At 56.8% G+C, this 20706-nt stretch overlaps 1 protein-coding gene across 1 annotated transcript; it reads right to left on the bottom strand.

Annotated features, from left to right (window-relative positions):
- Positions 1 to 1927: 1927 nt before the first annotated feature.
- On the bottom strand, positions 1928 to 18972 carry LOC149315362 (protein-glutamine gamma-glutamyltransferase E-like). The gene is made up of 15 exons (XM_089513299.1): positions 18911 to 18972; positions 16529 to 16684; positions 14730 to 14803; positions 14103 to 14264; positions 13380 to 13628; positions 12143 to 12261; positions 11301 to 11429; positions 10716 to 10893; positions 7633 to 7768; positions 7200 to 7303; positions 5627 to 5872; positions 4248 to 4547; positions 3630 to 3787; positions 3309 to 3442; positions 1928 to 2241 (listed from the first exon to the last, which is right to left on the bottom strand). Exons 1-15 carry the CDS (start codon positions 18970 to 18972, stop codon positions 2094 to 2096), a joined length of 2355 nt encoding a protein of 784 aa, XP_089369425.1. The 3' UTR covers positions 1928 to 2093.
- Positions 18973 to 20706: the final 1734 nt, after the last annotated feature.

Genomic DNA, 20706 nt, shown 5'->3' with positions numbered 1-20706 from the left:
AGTCTGACATCAGTACTAGGAAAGATTCTGGAGCAGATCATTAAATAGAGAGTCTGTGAACATCTAGAAGGCAATGCCATCATCACAAAAAGTCAACATGGATTTCAGAGAAAGAAGTCATGCCAGACAAACCTTATCTCTTCCTTTGATAAAATTACCATCTTGGTAGATGAAGGGAATGCTGTGGATATAGTATACCTTGATTTCAGTAAGGCCTTTGACAAGGTTTCCCATGACATTCTTGCAAACAAGCTTGTAAAATGTGGGCTAGACAAAGGAACTGTTACATGGATCTGTAACTGGTTGACCGGCCGAACCCAAAGGGTGCTCAACAATGGCTCCTTTTCATCCTGGAGAGAAGTGACCAGTGGGGTCCCACAGGGCTCTGTCCTGGGCCCAGGGCTATTCAACATCTTTATCAATGACCTGGATGACAGAATTGGGAGCATACTTATCAAATTTGCAGATGACACCAAATTAGGGGGAATAGCTAATACCCCAGAGGACAGGATCAAGATTCAAAATGACCTGAATAGACTAGAAAGCTGGGCCAAAGCTAACAAAATGAAATTCAACACAGAGAAATGTAAGGTATTGCACTTAGGGCGGAAAAATAAAATGCACAGATATAGGATTATGGGGGACACCTGGCTGAATGAAACTACGTGTGAAAGGGATCTAGGAGTCCAAGTAGACCACAAGTTGAACATGAGTGAACAGTGTCATGCGGCAGCTAAAAAGGCCAATGCTATTTTAGGCTGCATCAATAGAAGTATAGTGTCTAGATCAAGAGAAGTAATAGTGCCACTCTATTCTGCTCTGGTCAGGCCCCACCTAGAATATTGTGTCCAGTTCTGGGCACCACAATTCAGAAAGGACATTGAGAAACTGGAGCGTGTCCAAAGGAGGGCGGCTACAATGGTGAAGGGTCTGGAAACCATGCCCTATGAGGAACGACTGAGGGAGCTGGGGATGTTTAGCCTGGAGAAAAGAAGGTTAAGAGGTGATATGATAGCCCTGTTTAAATATTTGAAAGGATGTCTTATTGAGGAGGGAGCAAGCTTGTTTTCTGCTGCTCCAGAGAACAGGACCCGGAACAATGGATGCAAGCTACAGGAAAAGAGATTCCACCTCAACATTAGGAGGAACTTCCTGACAGTAAGGGCTGTTCGACAGTGGAATGCACTCCTTCCTCGGAGGGTGATAGAGTCTCCTTCCTTGGAAGTCTTTAAACAGAGGCTGGATGGCCATCTGTCAGTGATGCTTTGATTTGGATTTCCTGCATGGCAGAATGGGGTTGGACTGGATGGCCCTAGTGGTCTCTTCCAACTCTACGATTCTATGATTCTATAACTGGGGAGTAGAAGGCATTCACACACCCCCTTGGAGAAACGTGGCAGTGGGAGTGTGTGTGGCCAGAGTGGCACAAGTGCTCCCCATGGACCCCGAGGGACTAGAGCCAGACCCCCCCCAAAAGCCACCTACTGATATCTCCTCCCCTGACCTTCTCCCCCCACAAAGGCCCTCTCCCTCCTGCCTCCCTAGGGGCTCCAGCCTTTCCGCATTGCCTCCTGAGGGGCCTCCTACCCACCCCCACAGTGCTTTCCTCTACTGTTGTGGGGGCCTTTTCCAGGAGACCCTGGCGACCCTCCCCTGCGCCCCTTCCTTTCCTGGAGCTCCTGCATGCCCCAAAGGGACCCCCCATTTCCTTTGGGGGTCTCCCAGGGGGTCTCTGGCCCTCTCCCCTGCCAGCTCTGCAGTGCCCCTTGGCAGGACCCCCAGCACGGCATCTGCCTTCTCTGAAGCAGCCCACACGGGTGGGGTGGGATGTGGGGGCCATTTTGCTAGGAAGGGGGCATCAAGGGAGGCAGGAAAAGAAGGGATGACACAAACGAGTTACAGGAGAAAATCTTTAATAAACCTTCATTAGTCTTTATAAACCTTAACATGGACTCTGGCACTGGTCATGTGCCGCCTGTGAAGGACATGCCTCCCTGGCAAAGCCGCCCACTCGATCTCGGGGCACAGCCTGCTCCTTCCCTTCCAACAGGTGCCTCTGAGGGTGGGGGCGCCAGGACCTCCAGGCTCCGGACTCATTTGGCCACTTTGATGACCGCAAAGGCCTTGATGTCCTGGAACTTGTTGCAGGAGAAGTTGGTCAGCAGCTGTTTGGTGCCGCTCTTCCAGGGGGTGACCTCGAAGTGGACACTGACACTCTGCTTGGCCTTCACCGGTGGCACCCTGTGGGGGGGATGAGGATGAATGGGGGAAGGTCTCCAGGCAGGCCCCCTGCAGCCAGCCTATGGGCAAGCGCCTCGCTAGAGCCCCCCAGTGCTGGGTGGGGAGTGCCAGAGGGGCTGGTCCCGCTCCTGGGGCCCCTCAGCACCAGCCCCTGAGGCTCTCCATGTTTGTCTCTCGAATGGGTTCAGCCGCAGGACATTTGTTTGGGGAAAAGGCTTCTTCTCTTCTGAGGGTGGGAGTTTCTAGCCTACAGAAAATGTGGCTGCAGGGCTTTTGTCACCTTACCTTCCCTCTGAAGGGTGGCAGTGCCAGTGGGCAGAGGTCCCTCGCCTTCGTGCACCACATGTGATGTGACTGTGGGTCCCAGCCTGGTGTTGCCACAGCTGTTAGGCAGCAGCCAGGACAGGGCTGTGGGACCACTGAATGGCAGTCCAAAGGAGGCACAGAGGTTCTTGCTTGGAGCAGTGTGGGCCCTGTGGGTGTGCAGCTGGCACAGCATGGGCTGCCCTTTGTGGTCTTTGTTCTACATTCAGATAAAACACGTTCTGCCCTCCCCCCATCCACAGCAACGGAGTGAGGGTCTCCTTGGTGGCAGATCCCAGGGGACTGTGGAACTCCTTGCCAAGGGAAGCTAGCTTCCCCCCTCCCTGCAGGAAAAGGCCCTTTTGCTCCGGCACTTGGCACCATTTTGGGAGAAAGGCAGGACATGAATCCTTTAAATAATAAACAAACTGACTGGCTGCCTGGAAGCAGCTTTGTCACGGCGGTGGGGTTGGGGTGCTGTACCCCGTTTCTTATATTTCCTGATGTTTTTTAATGTTGATTTTATTGCATTTTGCTGCCATAATTTCTTCTGCTTTTAACTCCACGTGATTTTTAATTGCCTTTGGGAGCAAAGCCTGGCGATGACAGAATGAATGCAGAACTAGATAATCCTTTTGCCTGCTGGGTCCCCCCTCACTTCCCTGCAGCTGCTTTCCAAACTTCCAAATGCTTTTGAGGAAGAAGAGCCTGCGCACTTGAGAGGGGACCTCTGCCCCCCTGCCCCCCCATGAGTGCATACTCACTCTTTTCGGAGCTCCCCCTCCACCAGGTCGCTTCCCTCGGCCTGCAACACGCACTCTGCCACCTCCTGGTCCAGTGGGTTGGTGAAGACCACCTCCACCTTCAGCACCTGGCCCACCTTGGCCGTGTCCAGCACCTGCGCCCAGAGCAGAAGCACAGGCAAAACCGCAGGTTAAGCGGAGCCCCTCTTGCCCCCACCCCAGAGCAGCGCAGGTGCAGCGGTTTGACCTATGGCCTCTGGATGGACGTTGGGAAATTTCCCGCAAAATAGCCCCCCAGGCAGGTTGGTGGGTGGGCACCAGCTTCTGGTCGAGGGTGCTTACCTTCAAGTTGACTGTGGGGTTGTCCAGGATGATGTCCCGCTCAACCACAGCATCGTTCCCCTCTTTGAACTGGCACACGGCTGTCGCCCGGATCATGTTGTCCGTCGTCAGGTGTTGCTGGTACTCATCATAGGAGATCTTGATGGGAAACGCTTTCTCTGGAAGAAACGGGATTGGTGTGGTCAGGGGTCATCATCATGCCCACTGGCCAAAGTTCTCCATGCCACCTCCCACCTAGCAAGGCCTTGCTCCTCTGGGGTTCAGCATGGGAAAATGGGAACCGGAGGGCCACCAACCCTGGTGGGCCACAGGCCGCCCTTTTGCAGAGACCTCTCATCCTGGTTTGCGGGGAGGAAGAGTTGCCACACCTGCCCCCCCTGTGCCCCCCACCTGGGTTCTTCACACACACCTCCACTGTCTCTGCTTGCAGTGAGCACATGGGGCACGGGATGTGTGTATGTGCATGAAGTTGCAGTGAGGCCACTCTCCCTAAATCCCCTGTTCCTGGGAGACTCACCCCCCCCGCTGCACCCCAAGTCCAGTGGCCCAAGAGTCTTTTGGGGGCTGGCAGTGGTGGAGGCACTGTTCTTTGGATTGGGCCCTGTCCAGCGGCGTTACCTTCCTTTGGGCCAAGAGTGACGGCCAGGGAGTCCTTCCAGACCTCATGGATGGCCTTCCCAGTGTAGATGATAGCCCAGGCGGTCATGTTGGCAGTCAGGCTCCTGGCCGCAGAGGCCAGGTTGGTCAGCAGCAAGACCAAGTCGACGTCTTTGCCGACCTGGGGCGGGCTCTGCACCTTGAACTTCCCCGTCACATCAGGCTTAGCTTCTTCGGGCAGCCGGGCAGCCGTGGCGTCCAGCGAGCTCAGGTTCAGCTTGGCCCGGGCCTTGTTGAAGATCTCTCGTTCCTTGGCAGAGCCTGAAAAGGGCAGAACAGTCATGGACTCCTAGAGTTGGGAGAGACCTACAAAAGCCATCCAGCCCAACCCCATTCTGCCATGCAGGAATTCACTGTCAAAGCACTCCCAACAAGATGGCCATCCAGCCTCTGTTTAAGAACAGCCTCCAAAGAGAGAGGCTCCACCAGCCTCCATTGAGGCAGAGGATTATTCCACTGCCATCAGGAACTTCTTCCTAATCTTTAGTGGAATCTCTTTTCCTGGAGCTTGCAACCATTGCTCCATTGTGTCCTAATCTCTCAAGTCCCTCAGGAACACTGGCTCAAATATCCCGGGGCCACAAATGAAGGACCCCTTCTCCCCTGCCTCTCTCAGCCAGAGGAGGAACAGGGTGGGTGGGTGCCATGGTCACTCTGGGACCAAACTGCAAGACCACTGGACAGGCACAAAGTCGGGCAAGTCTGCTGGCCTCTGTCTAGGCCTGGCTTGGGTGAGGTGGTACAGGGTGGCCGCCTGTTCTCTGCTCCCTCAGCTGGCCTTCTGAGGCTCACCCCAGGCATCCTGTCCAAGCCCCCAGGACAATCCTGGAAGCCGGCCGGACAGGCTCTCTGCTGCTTCTGGCCAGCCTGCTTCTTTCCTGCCCCAGTAGAAGACTCTCCCACAAAAGGGACTGGGGCACGGGATGTGCCACAGAGGGTCAAGGTGGCTCTGTTGGTCCACCCACGAACTTTGCCAGGCTACACTACTCTCACAGCATCTGTGGCCCTTTGCTCTGGGGAGGAATGCAGGCAGGGTGGCATTTCCATCAGGATTCCTTTCCATTTTTCACCCCCTCCCTCCCTGCTGCGCTTCCCTCCCAGGGGTCTCCCATCCAAGGGCCACAAGGCCCCCACCTAAGGAGATCCAGTGTGCAAGAAGGTGGCCTAGTGGCCTCTTTTCTGTCAGTGATCCAGTCCATGGCTTTCCTGCCCATGGAGTGCCACCTACCCAAAGGTGGAATCTCCCTACTTCCCTTTATCTCTTTCCTTTTCCCTCCAGGAAACAGAGCAAAGGATAATCAGAAGCTACCTCTCTGTCCCTGCCCTCCATGTTCCTCTACCTTCTGGGTACTTGTAACTGTTGGTGACATCCTGGCGGTCGAAGCTGCCCACAGCTTTGGTGCTGGTGAACCTGCCCACGGACTTGGTCTCCGAGTAGATCTTCTTCTTCTTCCCTGTGGCCGTGTCCATGTTCCAGGTGACACGGTCCGCATTGACCTCAGCAAAGACGAACGGACAGTCGTAGTTCAGGTCCACGTCTCCCTCCTTGATGGCTGTCAGGGGAGCTGGGCCGCACTGGAAAATGCCTGGAAGGAAAATGACCCCCACAAAGCAGGGATCCGGAAAGGAGGGGAGGGTTACCCAGAGACAAAGGCCTGTAGGATCGGGGCCAAGGGCTGGGATGGGGGCAAGAAGGGCCTTCTGTCTGCTTCCTCTGCTCCACAGGTGGCTTTGCAGTCCTTCATCATGTGGGCTGGGTGCCCTCAACACTCAAAGCCACCCCCCATCCTTCTGCTTTTCCTTTTGGGGACCCACTCTGGCCCCTGGATCATCATTTGGAATGGCTTCATCTGGTCGATGGGGAACCAGAGCAGGGCATGGGGCTCAGAAGATGGCCACAGTGTACATCTGTGTAAGGTGGGCTGGGCAAAGGGCGGAAGGTGGGCTGGATGTGACTGTCCCATCCACTGACAAATGTCCCACTGCTGCCGCCCTCAGATGAGAATGACTACAGGAAGCAGTTTCACAAGCCTTTGAGGCTATTTGGGGCCCAAAGCTGCCTTTCTCAGAACCTTGAAGTGACACTGATTTTTCTTTTAAGGCTGCTTCAGACCTAAAGTAGCCGGTTCAGAAGCGAAGCAATCTGCCAGGAGCCTCTCTAGCCCTCTTGTGTTGTATAAAACACAGCAGATCCTACTGACATTCGCGCAACCCACCCAGATGCGGAACCACATCTGCCATTTTATCCCGCAATCTGGGGAGATCCTTTGGGAGCTCTTTGCAGTCTTTCCAGGCCCCTGAATACTTTCCTGACCTCCACAAAATAGGCTGCTGCCTCCTGCTCACCCTTAATGCCAGAGCTTTTATGGAATTTGTTAAATGGTGCCTCTGGCAGAAGAGACCTTTGAGGAACCCCAACCAGTTGCATTTTAAGAGTGGCCCATTGACTCCTACTTTCTGTTGCCTGGCATTTGAACCAGCTGTAGTTGGAAGTTGTAGTCTATACGAGTAGGACTACAACTCCCAGTATCACTTGCCTTGCTGGCTGGGGCTGATGGAGTTTGAAATCTAACAGTATTGGGAGAGCCTGACCTCCTGACCTCTCAACCGGCCCATTGCTGATCCACAACCATGGAGGAGAAATTCTCTCTGAGTGGCAGCTGTTTGACCGTGGAACAGACCACCTCAGGACTGTCGGCTCTCCTCCTCGGTCGAGGGTCTTCCAGCAGAAGCAAACAGAGCATCTGCCGGGGGGGGGGGGGGGTGGGTAGCATCCCCTTCCTCCTGCATGGCTCAGCTGGCACTGAGCCCCAACGTGGATGCCCCCAGGGTCTTGTCCAGCTCTAGCCTTTCACAAGGGAGGCCAAACACAAACCGCTCCCCTGCCTCCCTGCCTCCTATGAGCTCTTGTACCTGAACTTTGCTCTTGCGGAGTGGCATCCAGAATTTGCCAGCCATTGTACATGGCGCCCAGGTCAGACCGAGCGAACCAGCCTTCGTTCCACACGTGGAAATTCCTGTGAAGAAAAGGAAGCGCGACTGGCGTGAAGGTCTGTGAGGAGGCAATGGGGGGCATGCTCTTCAGGGGATCATGCTACCCCACAAACCCCAGGACAGAAGGCTCTGCCATCATGCCAACAGGTGGCCTCAGGGGGTCACTCTTGCAGGAAGAGACTGACCAGGGTGAACGGCTGACCAGGGAGAGGAGACAGTAGGGCAAGCCATGGAGGCGGAAATGGCCCAAGGCAGGCCAGGAGCGATGGAGGGGGGCAAAGACACACGGAGGCGCTTCCAGAGGGAGGTTGGGTGGCAGAAGAAGAAGCGGGGAGCCAGGAGGGGCTTCTACCAGATGCTGTCGTAGTCCATGTTGAGGGGGTTCCCGGCCGAGTCATAGTGGACATCCACCGTCAAGCTCTGGTCAGTGTCGTGGGCAGAGTTGAAGTTGCTGATCACGCGGGCAGGGAGTCCAAGGCACCGAAGGACTGCGAGGAAGAGAAAGGCCAAAGGGTGGGGGGTGAAGGCCAGTTCTGACTCGAGCCGTGGCCTGGGACTGGCACCAACAGACCCTGGCAGACGGTGGGAGAGGGCAATGCCTGCCCCCTGGCCTACAGCTGCCATTCCTCCCCCCTAATGCTAAGGGGGCACCCGTTTCTCTACTTCATTGCTACACGTTTCATCTGTAAGTAGTGCCCAAGATGGCTAAAGGCAATGGGAGAAACATTTGAACAACATACGCCAGAACATATCGAAACAAATTGGGAGAAACACCTCTTTGGTCCCTCCCTAAAAGTGAGGATGGGGTGCAGATCCTGAAGTGTGTGTGTGTGGAGGGGGGGTACATCCAAAAGCCTGGGACCAATGGAGACAGGCCTCCCCCGGACCCTGCAGGCAGCCTCAGCATGCCCTCCAACTGTCCTGACTGGCAGAGGCCCCTCCCACAACAGATCCCCTGCCATCCCTCTTCTTCAGATGCTCCCAGAATGTCCTGGACCACCACCTCCTCCTCCTCCTCCTCCTCCTCCTCCTCCTCCTCCTCCTCCTCCTCCTCCTCCTCCTCCTCTTCCTTCCTCTCTTTGTCCCTTGCTCTCAAGTGCTTACTTCATCTGCTGCAAACTGAGTCCAAAAGTAGGGTTGCCATAGTGCCGGACCTCCAAACCGGGAAAAATGTAGGACAAAATTTTAAAATGTAGGACACACAAAAAATGTGTCCTGCATTTGAAAATTTTGTCCTACATTTCCCCTCGCAATTGCGGCGGGGAGCGGAAGCCAAGCGGCGAGGGGAAAGCCTCCACTTAAGGAGGCTTTCCCTCCCCGCCTGGGCCCCGGGCCTCGCCGCGATCGGAGGCCAGGATCGGGGCCTCGCCTCCTTCTTGGCCCCCGCAGGGACTAGGAAGGAGGCGAGCAGGCCGCTGGCGATGGCCGGGGCTTTGCCTCCTTCTTGGCCCCCGCGGAGATGAGGAAGGAGACGAGGAGGCTGCAGGGAGGTGGGGAGGTTGGCGCGGCTGCGCCCAAGAGGCGCCGCCTCCCTTCAGCCTCCTCCGCCCCAGGCCTCGCTGCCCTCCTTTTCCTCTGCGCAGCCATGCCGTGACCGGGCAGGTGCCGCCAAAACCGGGAAAAACCCGGTTGCAGCCGGGTTATGGCAACCCTATCCAAAAGGCAAAAGTTGTTTGCACTCCATTAACTCAGCGGCCGGGGAAAAGGAGGGAACAACAAGAGGTTTATTTAGAACACCCTTTAATGCCAAAGGGTGGTATATCATAACAGAGACAAAGCAGAACAACAAAACACCACAGTATAAAATGCTAAAATACTCAAATAATATGCTAATATGCTAAATACAAAAACAAGCAAAATCCTCCTCAGTGGCTACCCATCTCAGCCACACGTGTCCCAGCTTTCAACTGCTGGAAGGCCCCCAAACAAAGGAGGCTGGCCCTCAGCTTTCTCAGGGCTTCTGCCTTTAGGTTCAAACCAGTGCCCAGAAGCAGGGCCAAAGAAACACTTGGCACCCAGTGGCAGACCCTCATATTTCAGTCTGGAGAAGGTGGACCGGTCAGCAGCCTCGTGGCCACATTATCCACCAAGCATGGATTCCAGATGCTGTTCAAGGACGGCTCCCGGCAGAGACCGTGGCAGTACTCCAGGTGCCAAATGGCAAAGGCAGGGATGACTGTTGCCAAAGTCACGACTGGGGCTCTAAATGGGGCTGCAGGAATAGTGGCGCCCCTGGGACTGGTGTCACACCTGTGGACCACTGGGATGGGGAGGAGGCTGGGGAGGAGGGTTTCACCCTGGGCAACCCAGCATCCTGCCATCAGCATCCTGCTCCCCAGCTGAGACAGCAAAGATGGGAGGCTCCCCTGAGCAAGAACCCTTTTTTAATTACCAGAGATCTCCATCTTCAACGAAAGAGGAAGTCACGGCAAAGAGAGAACAATGGCAGAAAGGGGCCAAACAGATCGGGAGGGGGGCAGCAAGGGGGCATAGTAAAGAGAAACAGTCCATGGTTTCACCCCCGTCCTCACACCCCAAGAACGCCAAGAGGAGCCCCCTCTCTTTCCAGGGCAGGGGCCCTGGGACGCCTCTCTGCTGGCCAGTGTCACTGGTGTGGTCTGCTGCCTCTTGGCAGTGCCACTGCACAGGAAAGCATCCCCTTGCCAGGGCTGCAGTGACTGCCCCCTTTTCCAAAACCCAGGGAGAGGGCTGGGTTGAGGCCCCAGACTTACAGGGGGAGCACCAGCCCTGCAGAAACAAGCTGGACCCCAGTCCTGGGACACAGCAGCCCCCGTCTCAGCTCCCTCAGCCTCCTCCAGGCCAGTTGCCAGCAAGACCAGGGAGAGGCCGTCTTTCTTGACGCTGGGTGGGAGCAAGTGACAGAGCCAAGGCAAGTCCTTGGGCCTGGGTCTGCAAGGAGGGATGCCTGCTGCCAGGGCTGCCCCCTCCCTCCCCCTCTGGCCCCTCTCCAGTGAGGCTGGGAGGGAGGGTTGGAGCCCCTGGGCAGAGGAGGGCCAGTTCTTTCCCTGAAAGCCTCACTACTGGGCAGCACTGAAGCCCCAATGCCAAAGGCCAAGTCAAGGCAAACCTGAGAAATTTCGCCAGAAAAAGAAGGAACACACACACACACACACACACACACACACACATATATATATATATAGAGAGAGAGAGAGAATGTGTGCCAGGCTGCTCAGCATGTGCCCAAACCACTGCCTGGCTTTGCTGCCCATTCAGCTCCCCCCCCCCCTGCGTCCTGTGCCAACACAATGGGGCAGAAAAGAAAGCTCTCTCCACTGCCCCCGAAGCCAGAGAGTAGGCCTGGTGATGGTCTGCAGCCTGCTTAGAACGAGATCCATCCCAGGCTGGCCCCCAACCACCATCCTCCGTCCCCCAGCCCCATTTCAGCCCCATCAGCTCCCCACTGATCCATACCTGTGGCCAGCACTCCTGCAAAGACCCAGCACTGTCCGTAGCGGACCGGCCGAAATCCAGACGACTTCCATTTCTGCAAGATCTTCCCACTTCCTGACCAGCTGCCGGGGTTTTCTCCACCAGAGTAATTGCCACTCCAGTTTCCCTGTATGACTCCATTGTCATCGTTGCTGTTGATCTGAGAAGGAAGGAAGGAAGGAAGGAAGGAAGGAAGGAAGGAAGGAAAGAAGGGGCTGCGGGGCTTCCTCAGCCATGGATCGTGATGCAGCCAGCGAGACCCTGACTTTCCCTGGCAGAGCAAATGCCACCCTCTGTCTCACTCTGAAAGCTCTGCACAGCTTTCCACCCAAACCCCACTTTCCATCCAACCCCCACATATCAAAACCACCTTTTGTGGGCTTATTTCCAAAGGGACAGGCTGCTGAACAGCCAGCTTTACTCATCCAGCCCCATAAGTGGTCTTGGAAAGGCCAAGGGAGCTTGGAAAGGCATGGGTGGATCTAGGGAAGCTGTGTGAATTCTGGACCACAAGACCCCAGGCCAGTCACGCACAGCGGGGAACGAGGCCCCCAGGGCTGGCCTTACCATGGCGCTGAGCACCCGCCCAACGTATTTGGGGTCGTTGCGGCGACGCAGGTCAGAGGTGGGGTCCTTGCGGTAGCTTAAGCTCCGGTCCAGTATGGAAAGGCAGATGTCCAGAATATCCTTCTGAAACTATTGGCAGAGGAAGGCGTTAGGCTGGCCAAAAATCTTCAGCACCACCCAGAACTCCAGCTGGCATAGGGAACAGAGACTGTTCCAGAAATAAGTTCTGGTCTGGCCAGCTGGGAGTTCCAGCGCTGCCAGGTGAAATGCCAAGGCATGCCCACCTTGGATTGGAACAGCTGCGCCTTTTATTTTGGGAGACTCCCAGCAGCATCCCCAGTGCACCCTGAGGGCCACCTCTCCCCTCCTTCTCTGCCATCTCCCCAACTTCTGTGGGCCCCAAAGAGCCTTAATTACTGATGGAAAGGTGAGCAGCTGAACGGGGGGCGGGGGGAGTAGCAGCTGCAAAGGGAAGGTTCAAGCCCCCCACCTGCCCCCAGAGGCTTTAGATTATTCCTCTGTGAGTTGTATGGAGTACCTACAGAGCCTCCCCACCCCCCCCCACCCTGCAACCATATGACCATCGCATGATACTGAGAGAGGCCTGGTTGCTTAGACCCCACAAAAGTCATTTCAAGGAGATGGGGGGGAGCTCAGTCTCTTCCACCCCAGAACTTGGTAAGCTTCAGAAAGTGGGGAAGGAGAGGGGAGGTCTCATGAGGACCCCCTCCATGCCCAGGCAAGCTTTGGATTTCCAAGTTTGTTTTCAATATCATTACCCCAACCCATCTCCCGGACCCTTGCCTGCCCCCCAGCCGGCAGTGCCCCTGTCCCGTGCCTACCTGGCCAAAGTCCCATCCCCGTGAACTGATGCTGTAGGCACTGCCCACGAAGATCACCCCAGACTCTGAGAGGACGTACTCCTCGCGCTCCACATTATTCGGCATGAACACTTCATCCCCTGGGAAGGGGGGCAAAGGACAGGCAGATCCCGCCGTGAGGAGGGTGGGGGAGGCAGCAGTTGGGAGTCACATTGGGAACTCAGGGCTCGGTCACCACACTGCCCCCCCCGGAGGCCTCTGTGGGACTCCCACAGGTGCCCCCCCCCCCCATCCCACAGTGGCTGTTCTTGCTGCCCTTGCATTGCACTGGCACTCTTTGGGTGGAAGGAGCTCCTCCTGCCCTCGCCATTGCGGCATATGCAGCAGAAAGGGGCTTTGGGTCCCAGGGGGAGTGAGTGGCATGGCTGGGCAGGGGGCTTGGCTTCATGGCCACTTCTTCAGAGGCCCCCAAAGTGGAGGAGAAGGAGAAGCCCCCCTTGCCCAGCCCATTCAGGTACACTCAGCACTTCAGGGCTGCAGGCAGGTATGCGCAATCTGCAGGTGTATACATGCCTGTGTCTCTGCCAATCTGAGGGAGCCCCACAGGCAAGACCCATGGGGCGGCCCCCTGCCAGCTGCTCTGCCCACTCTCCTCCTCCTGGCCAGAGTCCAGTTGCCCCTCCATCCATCCCAGATCCCCTCTTCTGACCACCTTTGGCTGCTCTCCAAGGCCGGGGAGGGGGCAGCCAGGAGGGGAGAGGAGCCCCCAACTTGATCCTTGAGACCCCTCTCCTCTCCAAAGGCGGATGGGAGAGGGGAACCGGGGAGCCTTTACCACTCAGTATCCCAGTGTTGGGGTGTATGTGCCAGAAGCAGCCCCTAACCCTACAGACCCCGTGCCCCATTACAACTTCCCTCCCCACATGGCACATTGATAGGAACAGAGTGGCCACAAACAGCTGTTCTTAACCCAGAAAGACTGGAAGAGTGTCCTCTGAGTGTCCTGTGGAGCCGAATCCCAAAGCCCAGCATCCCTGGCCCTTACTTTGGCCCACCTTCCCTCTGCACACCAGAGATGCTGCTCTCTACCGCCCCTCCGGCCCAAGCTTCATGCTCCCTAGCCTACCCTGCAGCTCCAGGGTCCCCCTGCTGACCCGCAGCAGCAGAAGGCCCCTCCCTGCCCCCAGAATGATGTTGGGGGGCAAGGGTTCAAGGGGGTCTCAAGGGGCGTATGGGGTGGGTGTGAGGCGCCTGGTACCTGAGAGCCACGGGTTGAAGAGGAGCACGAAGGTGCCGAGGAGGGAGGAGGGCCCGCTACCCCCAGATCCAGTCTGGACCCCCAGCCGGTAGCGCCCAATGGCTGCGTTGGCCGGGCTTGAGATGGAGAAGCTCAGGGTTGTGCTGGAAGCAGCAGCGGAGGTCTGGACAGCCCTCCAAGAGTTGCCGCCTGGTGCCCCAGAAACGCCAAAGGCCACTCGAGTCTTGGCCTGCAGTGCAGCAGTCGACCCTGGGGGGGGGGGGAGCAGACGAGGGGCAGTTATGGTCTGGGGGATGCAGTAGGGTTCCCAGTGGAAACAGGGGGAGGGAGGGGCTTCTCTGCCTTTTTCTGTCCTTGTGAAGAAGACAGTGTTTCAGTTGTATGGTGAGGTGGCGGGCTCATTATCCAGCAGCTTGAAAAGGCCCCCGCTGGGTCCTCTCTTCCTCTCCCCCCAGCCCCATTTTCACCGCAGCAGCCCAAGCACTGTGCGTGTGTGTGTGTGGGCTTCTGCACTTTGAGCCACCCCAACACCGCTGGTCATGATGCCTTTCCCACCAGGCCCAGCCCTGGCTACAAAGGGGTCCCACCTGGCCATGGCTCCCTTTCCATGTTGGAAGTTCTGAGGATGCAGCCAAGGAGATGGATGGGGAACACAGGAGAAGGGAGGAAAGACCAGGCAGCTGGGGAATGGGGAAGGGGGTTGGGGGAAGTAGGGGGGCTTACCAGTTTCCACCGTGAAGGTCAGTCCGCTTGCAGCCGGGGGGCCTCCTCCAAGGGTCAGAGAGATGTCAAAGGGCTTCCCCCTGCGCACCACCAGCTCCTGGCCACTGTACCGGTCAGTGTAGTGGGCGCTGCCATTCTCCTTCAGTTTCCAGTCAATCTTGGCTTTGAAAGCAAGAGGGGAGAAGAAAGGCCATAGGGTCATGGAAGAAACCAAAAGGGCCGTCCTGTCCACCAGGAGATGCCCTGAACCTCCTCCAATGCTGCCCCATCTGACTCTGGGGAGGGGGCTCTGGAAGGAGACCCCCAGCCCCTCCAGAGAGCACCCCACATAGGACCAGGCCTGTGGACCGAGGCTGGCCTTTTCCTGCCTTTGGGGCTCCTGCCGACCAACCGACCATCTTCCCCCTTGGAATGGCACAGGCAGTGCCCATGGTGGCTGCCACAGGGGTCTCCTGGCGCCCCCACCCCGCCTCCTCCTCTGCACAGAATCATGGAGCCGGAAGAGACTTCAAGGGCCATCCGGTCCAAACCCCTTCAGCCATGCAGGAAAGTGCCTCCTCTACGGGTGCCAGGAGCCATGACTTGTGGCTGCCAGGTTTGCTCAGGTGGAGTTCCCTCCTTGCCCACCTGGGAAGCTGATTCTGAGGGTGAGCCTGGCCTCCACCTCCCTGAGTGTCTTGGGTGTGAGAGGGTGACTCGCCCTGCGCTGAATGATGCCGCTCCTCTGCTAGGAGCGCTGCCTGGCTCGGCCTCTCTTTCCTGGGGCACCCCAGGGCCACTGCCGCCTGCACCTTGGCCCCACTTTCCGTCAATGCAAGGGAGGGGGAAACGGCCCTCTGGCCCCATCTGGATGCGTGGCTATGTCCCTCGAGGGCTGGCTGGCTTGAGGGCACTCCTGCTGCCAGCCCCGCTCTTGGCCCTGGAGGGAGAAAGGCCACGCTCCCACAGAACAGCGGGAGAGGAGGCTGTGGCTTTCTGGCTCATTTCCTCTAACGGTAACTCTGGCGACTGCCAGAGCCACGGCTACAGGGGAACATGGAGGTGGGGGCTGGGGGGCAGGAAGGTGTGGGGAGAGAGACCTCAGAGAGAAGGAGACAGGCCAGGGGAAGACCGTGCCCAGGTGGGTCTCATGCCCTCAGCCCTCCTGTCTTGTGCCCCTCTGCCCTTCCTTCCTCCCTTCCCCTTTGCTGACCTGTGCCAGGTCCTGCTTTGCTCCCCCCCCCCTCTTGTTTGGCCAATCTAGGTCTGGCACCAGGAGGGCAGAGGGGTGAATGGGAGACCAATGCAGGGTCCTGCACAAGGGAGGGCCAGAGAGAGCCATCAAAGTGCAAAGCCTTTTCCTTTTGCTAGGGGTTCCTGGAGCACCCCCCTCCCCCCACTTGCTGGGCTGTCTAATGAGTCTGAGGAATGCTGGCCCACCTTCCCTGAGGGGACCGCCTTCCTCAATGCTTGCTGATGACTGAAGGCACCCCTTGTGCCCCTAGTTTGGGAAGACAGCTCTGCCATTGCATCCCATGTGCCGCCTGGGGGGCATCTGGCTGCAGTGAGCGGATGTGCCCCCTACCAACAGTGAGTCTGTTATCACTTGCTGGACACCTGGGAGCATGATGCTGCCTGGGCATCTCCCACCCTCTGACAGCCATGGCGGGAGGGCACTCCAGCCATTTCAAGCTTGTGGGGGGCATAAGAGGCCGTACAATACTACGAAGGCAGAATGTCAGAACCTACCTGCGTGGTGTGGCCTTTTAGGAAGGGCAGTCAGGAAGCATCAAATGGGGCAAAATGCAACCGCTGCCACACACCCCAAGCTGGGAGCTTTGCATGCTTGCCATTTTTTTCCTGGGCTCAGCCTGAATTGTTGGTTGCAACCTTCTGAACAGCTTCAGGGCTACGGCCAGACAAAGATGCCCATCTCTAGGGCACATCCATCACAGTGGCAAGAGGGCCTTTCCTGGGGCACAGTGGTGCCGCTGCAGCCCCCTTCTCCTGACCAGAGGAGCTTCTCCAGGCAAGTGGGTCCCTCTTTGTGGAATGTGGCCCTTCCATAATGGGGTCCCTTCCCTCCAGGCAGCCCCTGGGAGAGGTGCTAAGACACCCCTAAGGCTTTCTTCCAGCCCCGGACACTAGTTTTAGCCCAGTATTGTTCCTAACCCTTATTGCTTCATTTTAGGTTTATTGCACTCTGGCTCGGTGGCCTTTGGCAACAAAGGGCAGCTTCAAAATAAGCAAACTGTCTGCCAACTTACCCGCCATGAGGTTGCTCCTGGGCTCCTTCAAGCTCCCTGGACAGTGTCCTGTGAAGGGCTGAGGCTACTCCTGTGGGGCACCTAGGAGCCTCTTTTATGGAGCCCCAAAGGGGCGGAGGAGGAGGAGGAAGACCTGGCGGCCCCTCCTCCTTCTCCTCTTGCCCAAACCCAAAGGCTTGCCCAAGGAGGCTCCCAGCAGCCACACTGGGGATGATGGTGGTGGTGATGGTGACCTGTCTCCAGGCCCATGGTGCCGCCTTGCTGGCCCTGCCCTCTGCCATAGGGAGGCGGCCTGGTGATGCCCGGGGCTGGTGAGAGGTGCTGGCTGGGCAGCTCCTGCATCATAAGGATGAGGTGTCAAGGAAGCCTGCGAGGCCAGTCATTTCCCGGGAAGAAAACAGGTGGGGGGCATTCCCATCAGTGACTCCATAAGTAAAGAGAGCGCAACTGGTAGCTCTTGCACCACGAAGGGGCCACAGGAGGCAGCTGGGCCACAGAACAGGCCATGGGGCCTGGTGGTGCTGACCCCTACCACTGACTGGCCAGCCCACCAGCTTCTACAAAAGGTTAAGAGGTGATATGATAGCCCTGTTTAAATATTTGAAGGGATGTCATATTGAGGAGGGAGCAAGCTTGTTTTCTGCTGCTCCAGAGAACAGGACCCAGAACAATGGATGCAAGCTGCAGGAAAAGAGATTCCACCTCAACATTAGGAGGAATTTCCTGACAGTAAGGGCTGTTCGACAGTGGAACACACTCCTTCCTCGGAGTGTAGTGGAGTCTCCTTCCTTGGAGGTCTTTAAGCAGAGGCTGGATAGCCATCTGTCGGGGATGCTTTGATATGGATTTCCTGCATGGCAGAATGGGTTTGGACTGGATGGCCCTTGCGGTCTCTTCCAACTCTATGATTCTATGATTCTATGCCTCTACTGGAGCTTCCAGATGGATCTGTAGGGAGAACAGGGGCGCCTGCCCGTCGTGGCCAAGCACCTGGTGGTTCCTGGCCCAGACACCATTCTGAGCAAATGAATCAACCTCCGGATACCCATCTCCTCCCGAGTCAGGCTTGACTACACCGAAATACTCCTGCTATGCTTTCGACACGCTCCGCGTATGATTCTCAAGCAGAAACGCAGGGAAACCTTTGCAGTCACGGGATTCCTGGGTGAAGTGGGAAGCAGCCCCTCCAGCCGCAGGCCAAGAACGGCCTTGTCCCCCACCCCCCAAATGGTGGGCCTTGGCACCCTCAGTCACACAGAGGACCCCCCCCCCCCAGTTCTCCCTCCAAAGCCCCCCTATCTCCCTCTTCCTCAAGAAATACCCCAGAAGGGGAGAGGGCCCTTGAGGCAAACTGGGCGCCACAAAAGGCCCCTAACAGTCTCAAGGGCTCCTGGCATTATGGGGACAAAAGGTGAGTGCAATCTCCCACACAAAGACCCACCTCCATATTGGAAAAAGAGAAATAGGGGGGAGACACACATATGCACATGTGCTCTTGGCACAAGCACTCTGTAGTCCAGGCTTGGCTGGCCAGCTGACCCCTCTACAGGGAACCATCATGGCCGAAGGAATCCTCCCTCCAGGCCCTAAAAAGAAGCCCTGAGAGAAATCCTCCCCCGCCCTCCGCGGCTGCCTTTGACTCACAAGGCACACAGTGCTGTCTGGGATCCCCATCTCCCTCCTGCCCTGGTCTATTGCCCCACTGGCTCCTGACCTGGCCCTCCTAGCTTGCCTTCCCTCCTCTTGCCCAGTTCCATGTCTCAGCCTCAGCCTTCCCTTCTCCAAAAGGCAGCCTCCATGGAGAGTCTTCCTGCCCATGCATCACCTTTGGCCTCTTCACCAGCAACATGGGCCCACTTGCTCTCCAGAACTTAACTGGGTGCTGGGGGGGGGGAAGCCGGGAGACACTGAACGATCGCTTGGGCTGGTGCCAGGAACCCTGGAGGCATCCCTGCTGCTGCTGCCTCGGAGTGGCCACTGACCAGCATCTCAAGGGCTCTCCTTCTGTCCCCCTCCGAAGGCCCTCAGGGGCTGGATGGCAGCAGGTGGGTGAGGAAAGGGCTCCCTTTCAACTACAGAGACACTTCTTTCCACAAACGCTCCAAGCCTGGCATCCCAACGTGAGAGAGACACAATGGGGAGCCTTGCCAGCATCAGACCCTGGCTCCCGCGGCTCCTTCATCCACCGGGCGCCAAAGGAGACATGGAAGGAGGGTCTGCCGCTTTTTTCCTGGGGGATGTGGGCCTTGCTCCTGCACTGCCTGGGGGGGAGTCAGGGGCCACAATTTGGGCATCAGAGCCGGTGGGGAGGCAGCCCTTTCCCTCGCTGGCCCCTGGCCTTTCCACCCACCCTGGCATCCCCTTGCTTTGGCAGAGAGGCTGGGACCCAGCAGGATGGCCCCCGGTGTTTCTCCATGGCTGCATGACTTGTGATTGAGGCTCAGGGGATTAGGAAACCAGGGGAAATGCTGGAGCAATGCGGGCGGCCGCTGCGGGAGGAAGAGCTCAGCAGGAAGGGCTGGAGCAACCCGGAGGGAGCTGTTGGGCAACCTGGCTGCTTGCCCGTTGGGCCTAGGGGGCTGGCTGACCACATTCCTCAGAGCCTGGGAGGCTGACAGGACCATGATTTGTTCCTACAGATTGGTCTAGCAGCACATGTGTGCACGCATGTGCATGTGTGTGTTAACTACTTTGACGAAATCGTTAACCACCAAGCGATTTCAGTCTTAGTTGCAAAGCAGCTCTCAGAAAGACCGTCTGTTGTGGCCATGAGGCTGACGTGTGGCCGACTGTCCACCCTTCCCATCTCGCTTTTGCCACAGACACACGTGGCTGGGGTTCAGGGAAGCCACTCTCTTGGGGAGAGGAGTGACCGGTGCAGCAGCCGGACGCTTCTAAAGAGGCCAGAACCAACAGCAGACAGCGAGGGTCTTGCTGAGCCCCTCCAGCCGGCTGAATCCCTGCAGGTGGGGGGCTACAAGGATGGGGGGCTGCCCTGCTTTCCAACATTGGGGTTCTCCAGAGGCAGCACCTGATGAGGGCACTTTGGCACTGGGCCCGGCAGACCTCATAGAATCATAGAGGTCGGTGAAAAATAAATCCCATATTATATACGATCTATTGGACGAACACGACGCCAACCTGGCATGCATCACGGAAACCTGGCTGGGGGAGGATAGCTGTGTGACCTGGGCAAAAGCCCTCCCGGCTGGGTATGCGGTAAAGGAGCAGGTTAGGGAAAGTGGGCGAGGGGGAGGTGTGGCTATGGTCCATAAAAGCCATATTACCTTGACCAGGAATCCGGTTCCGAAACTGAGACACATCGAGTGCGTTTACCTGACTCTGAAGGCCAAGGACAGTCTGGGGACCCTGTTGGTCTACTGTCCACCCCATAGCCTAAACAGACTCCCTGGCCGAGCTGACACAGCTGGTCTTGGAGCTGGTGTTGGAGTCCCCTAGGCTTATAGTCTTGGGGGACCTCAACATCCCCTTCGAGGCCGGCTTATCAGATCTGACAGGTGCAGCTCGGTTGTTCATGGACTCCATGACAGCCATGGGCCTGTCCCAATTGGTCTCGGGTCCTACACATTGTGCTGGCAACACACTTGATGTAGTCTTCAGTATGGACTGAGAACATCTGTGGGTGGATATAAATGATATTTCCCCCCTGTTATGGATGGATCACTCTCTGGTCAAGGTAGGACTAAAAGCCATGATCCAAAAACCCCTCGGGGGTGGAGGGCCTATTAAAATGGTCCACCCTTGAAAGCTGATGGAACCCAAAAGGTTCCAAGAAGCCTTAGAGGGTGCTATGTTTGGGAACGATGGCGATTCTGTCGATACCCTGGTTGATAACTGGAATATGAAACTTACCGGGGCAATAGACAGTATCGCTCCCAAGCGTCCTTGCCAGCCTGCTCCAAACAAAAGACCCTGGTACACTAAAGATCTTCGCCAGATGAAGTGGGCTGCGCAACAACTAGAGCGCCACTGGCGGAAACATCAGAACTTACCTGACAAGACACTCCATGAGAACATCTTGACACCAATCTTTTGACAGAACCTATAGCAGAGGCATCCAGTGACTCTGGAAACAAGGTTATTCTGGATCGCTTTGAGTTTGTTAGTACCGAGGACATGGACAAGCTCCTTGGTCAGTTGAAAAGGACGACTTGTCCTCTCGACCCTTGCCCTTCTTGGTTGACCGTTCAGGGAGGAGATGCTATAAAAACTGCATTACATCTTATAGTAAATGCATCTCTTCGGGAAGGTATATTTCTGTTGCCCTTAAAAGAGGCAATAGTAAAACCTATTCTGAAGAAACCTTCCCTTGATCCCCTGTTAATGAGTAACTATAG

This window comes from Sceloporus occidentalis, unplaced genomic scaffold (genome assembly GCF_023333645.1).
Source record: "Sceloporus occidentalis isolate IW3139 unplaced genomic scaffold, rSceOcc1.0.p SCAF_3, whole genome shotgun sequence".
NCBI lineage: Eukaryota > Metazoa > Chordata > Lepidosauria > Squamata > Phrynosomatidae > Sceloporus > Sceloporus occidentalis.
This window is presented reverse-complemented; position numbering and strand designations above follow the sequence as displayed.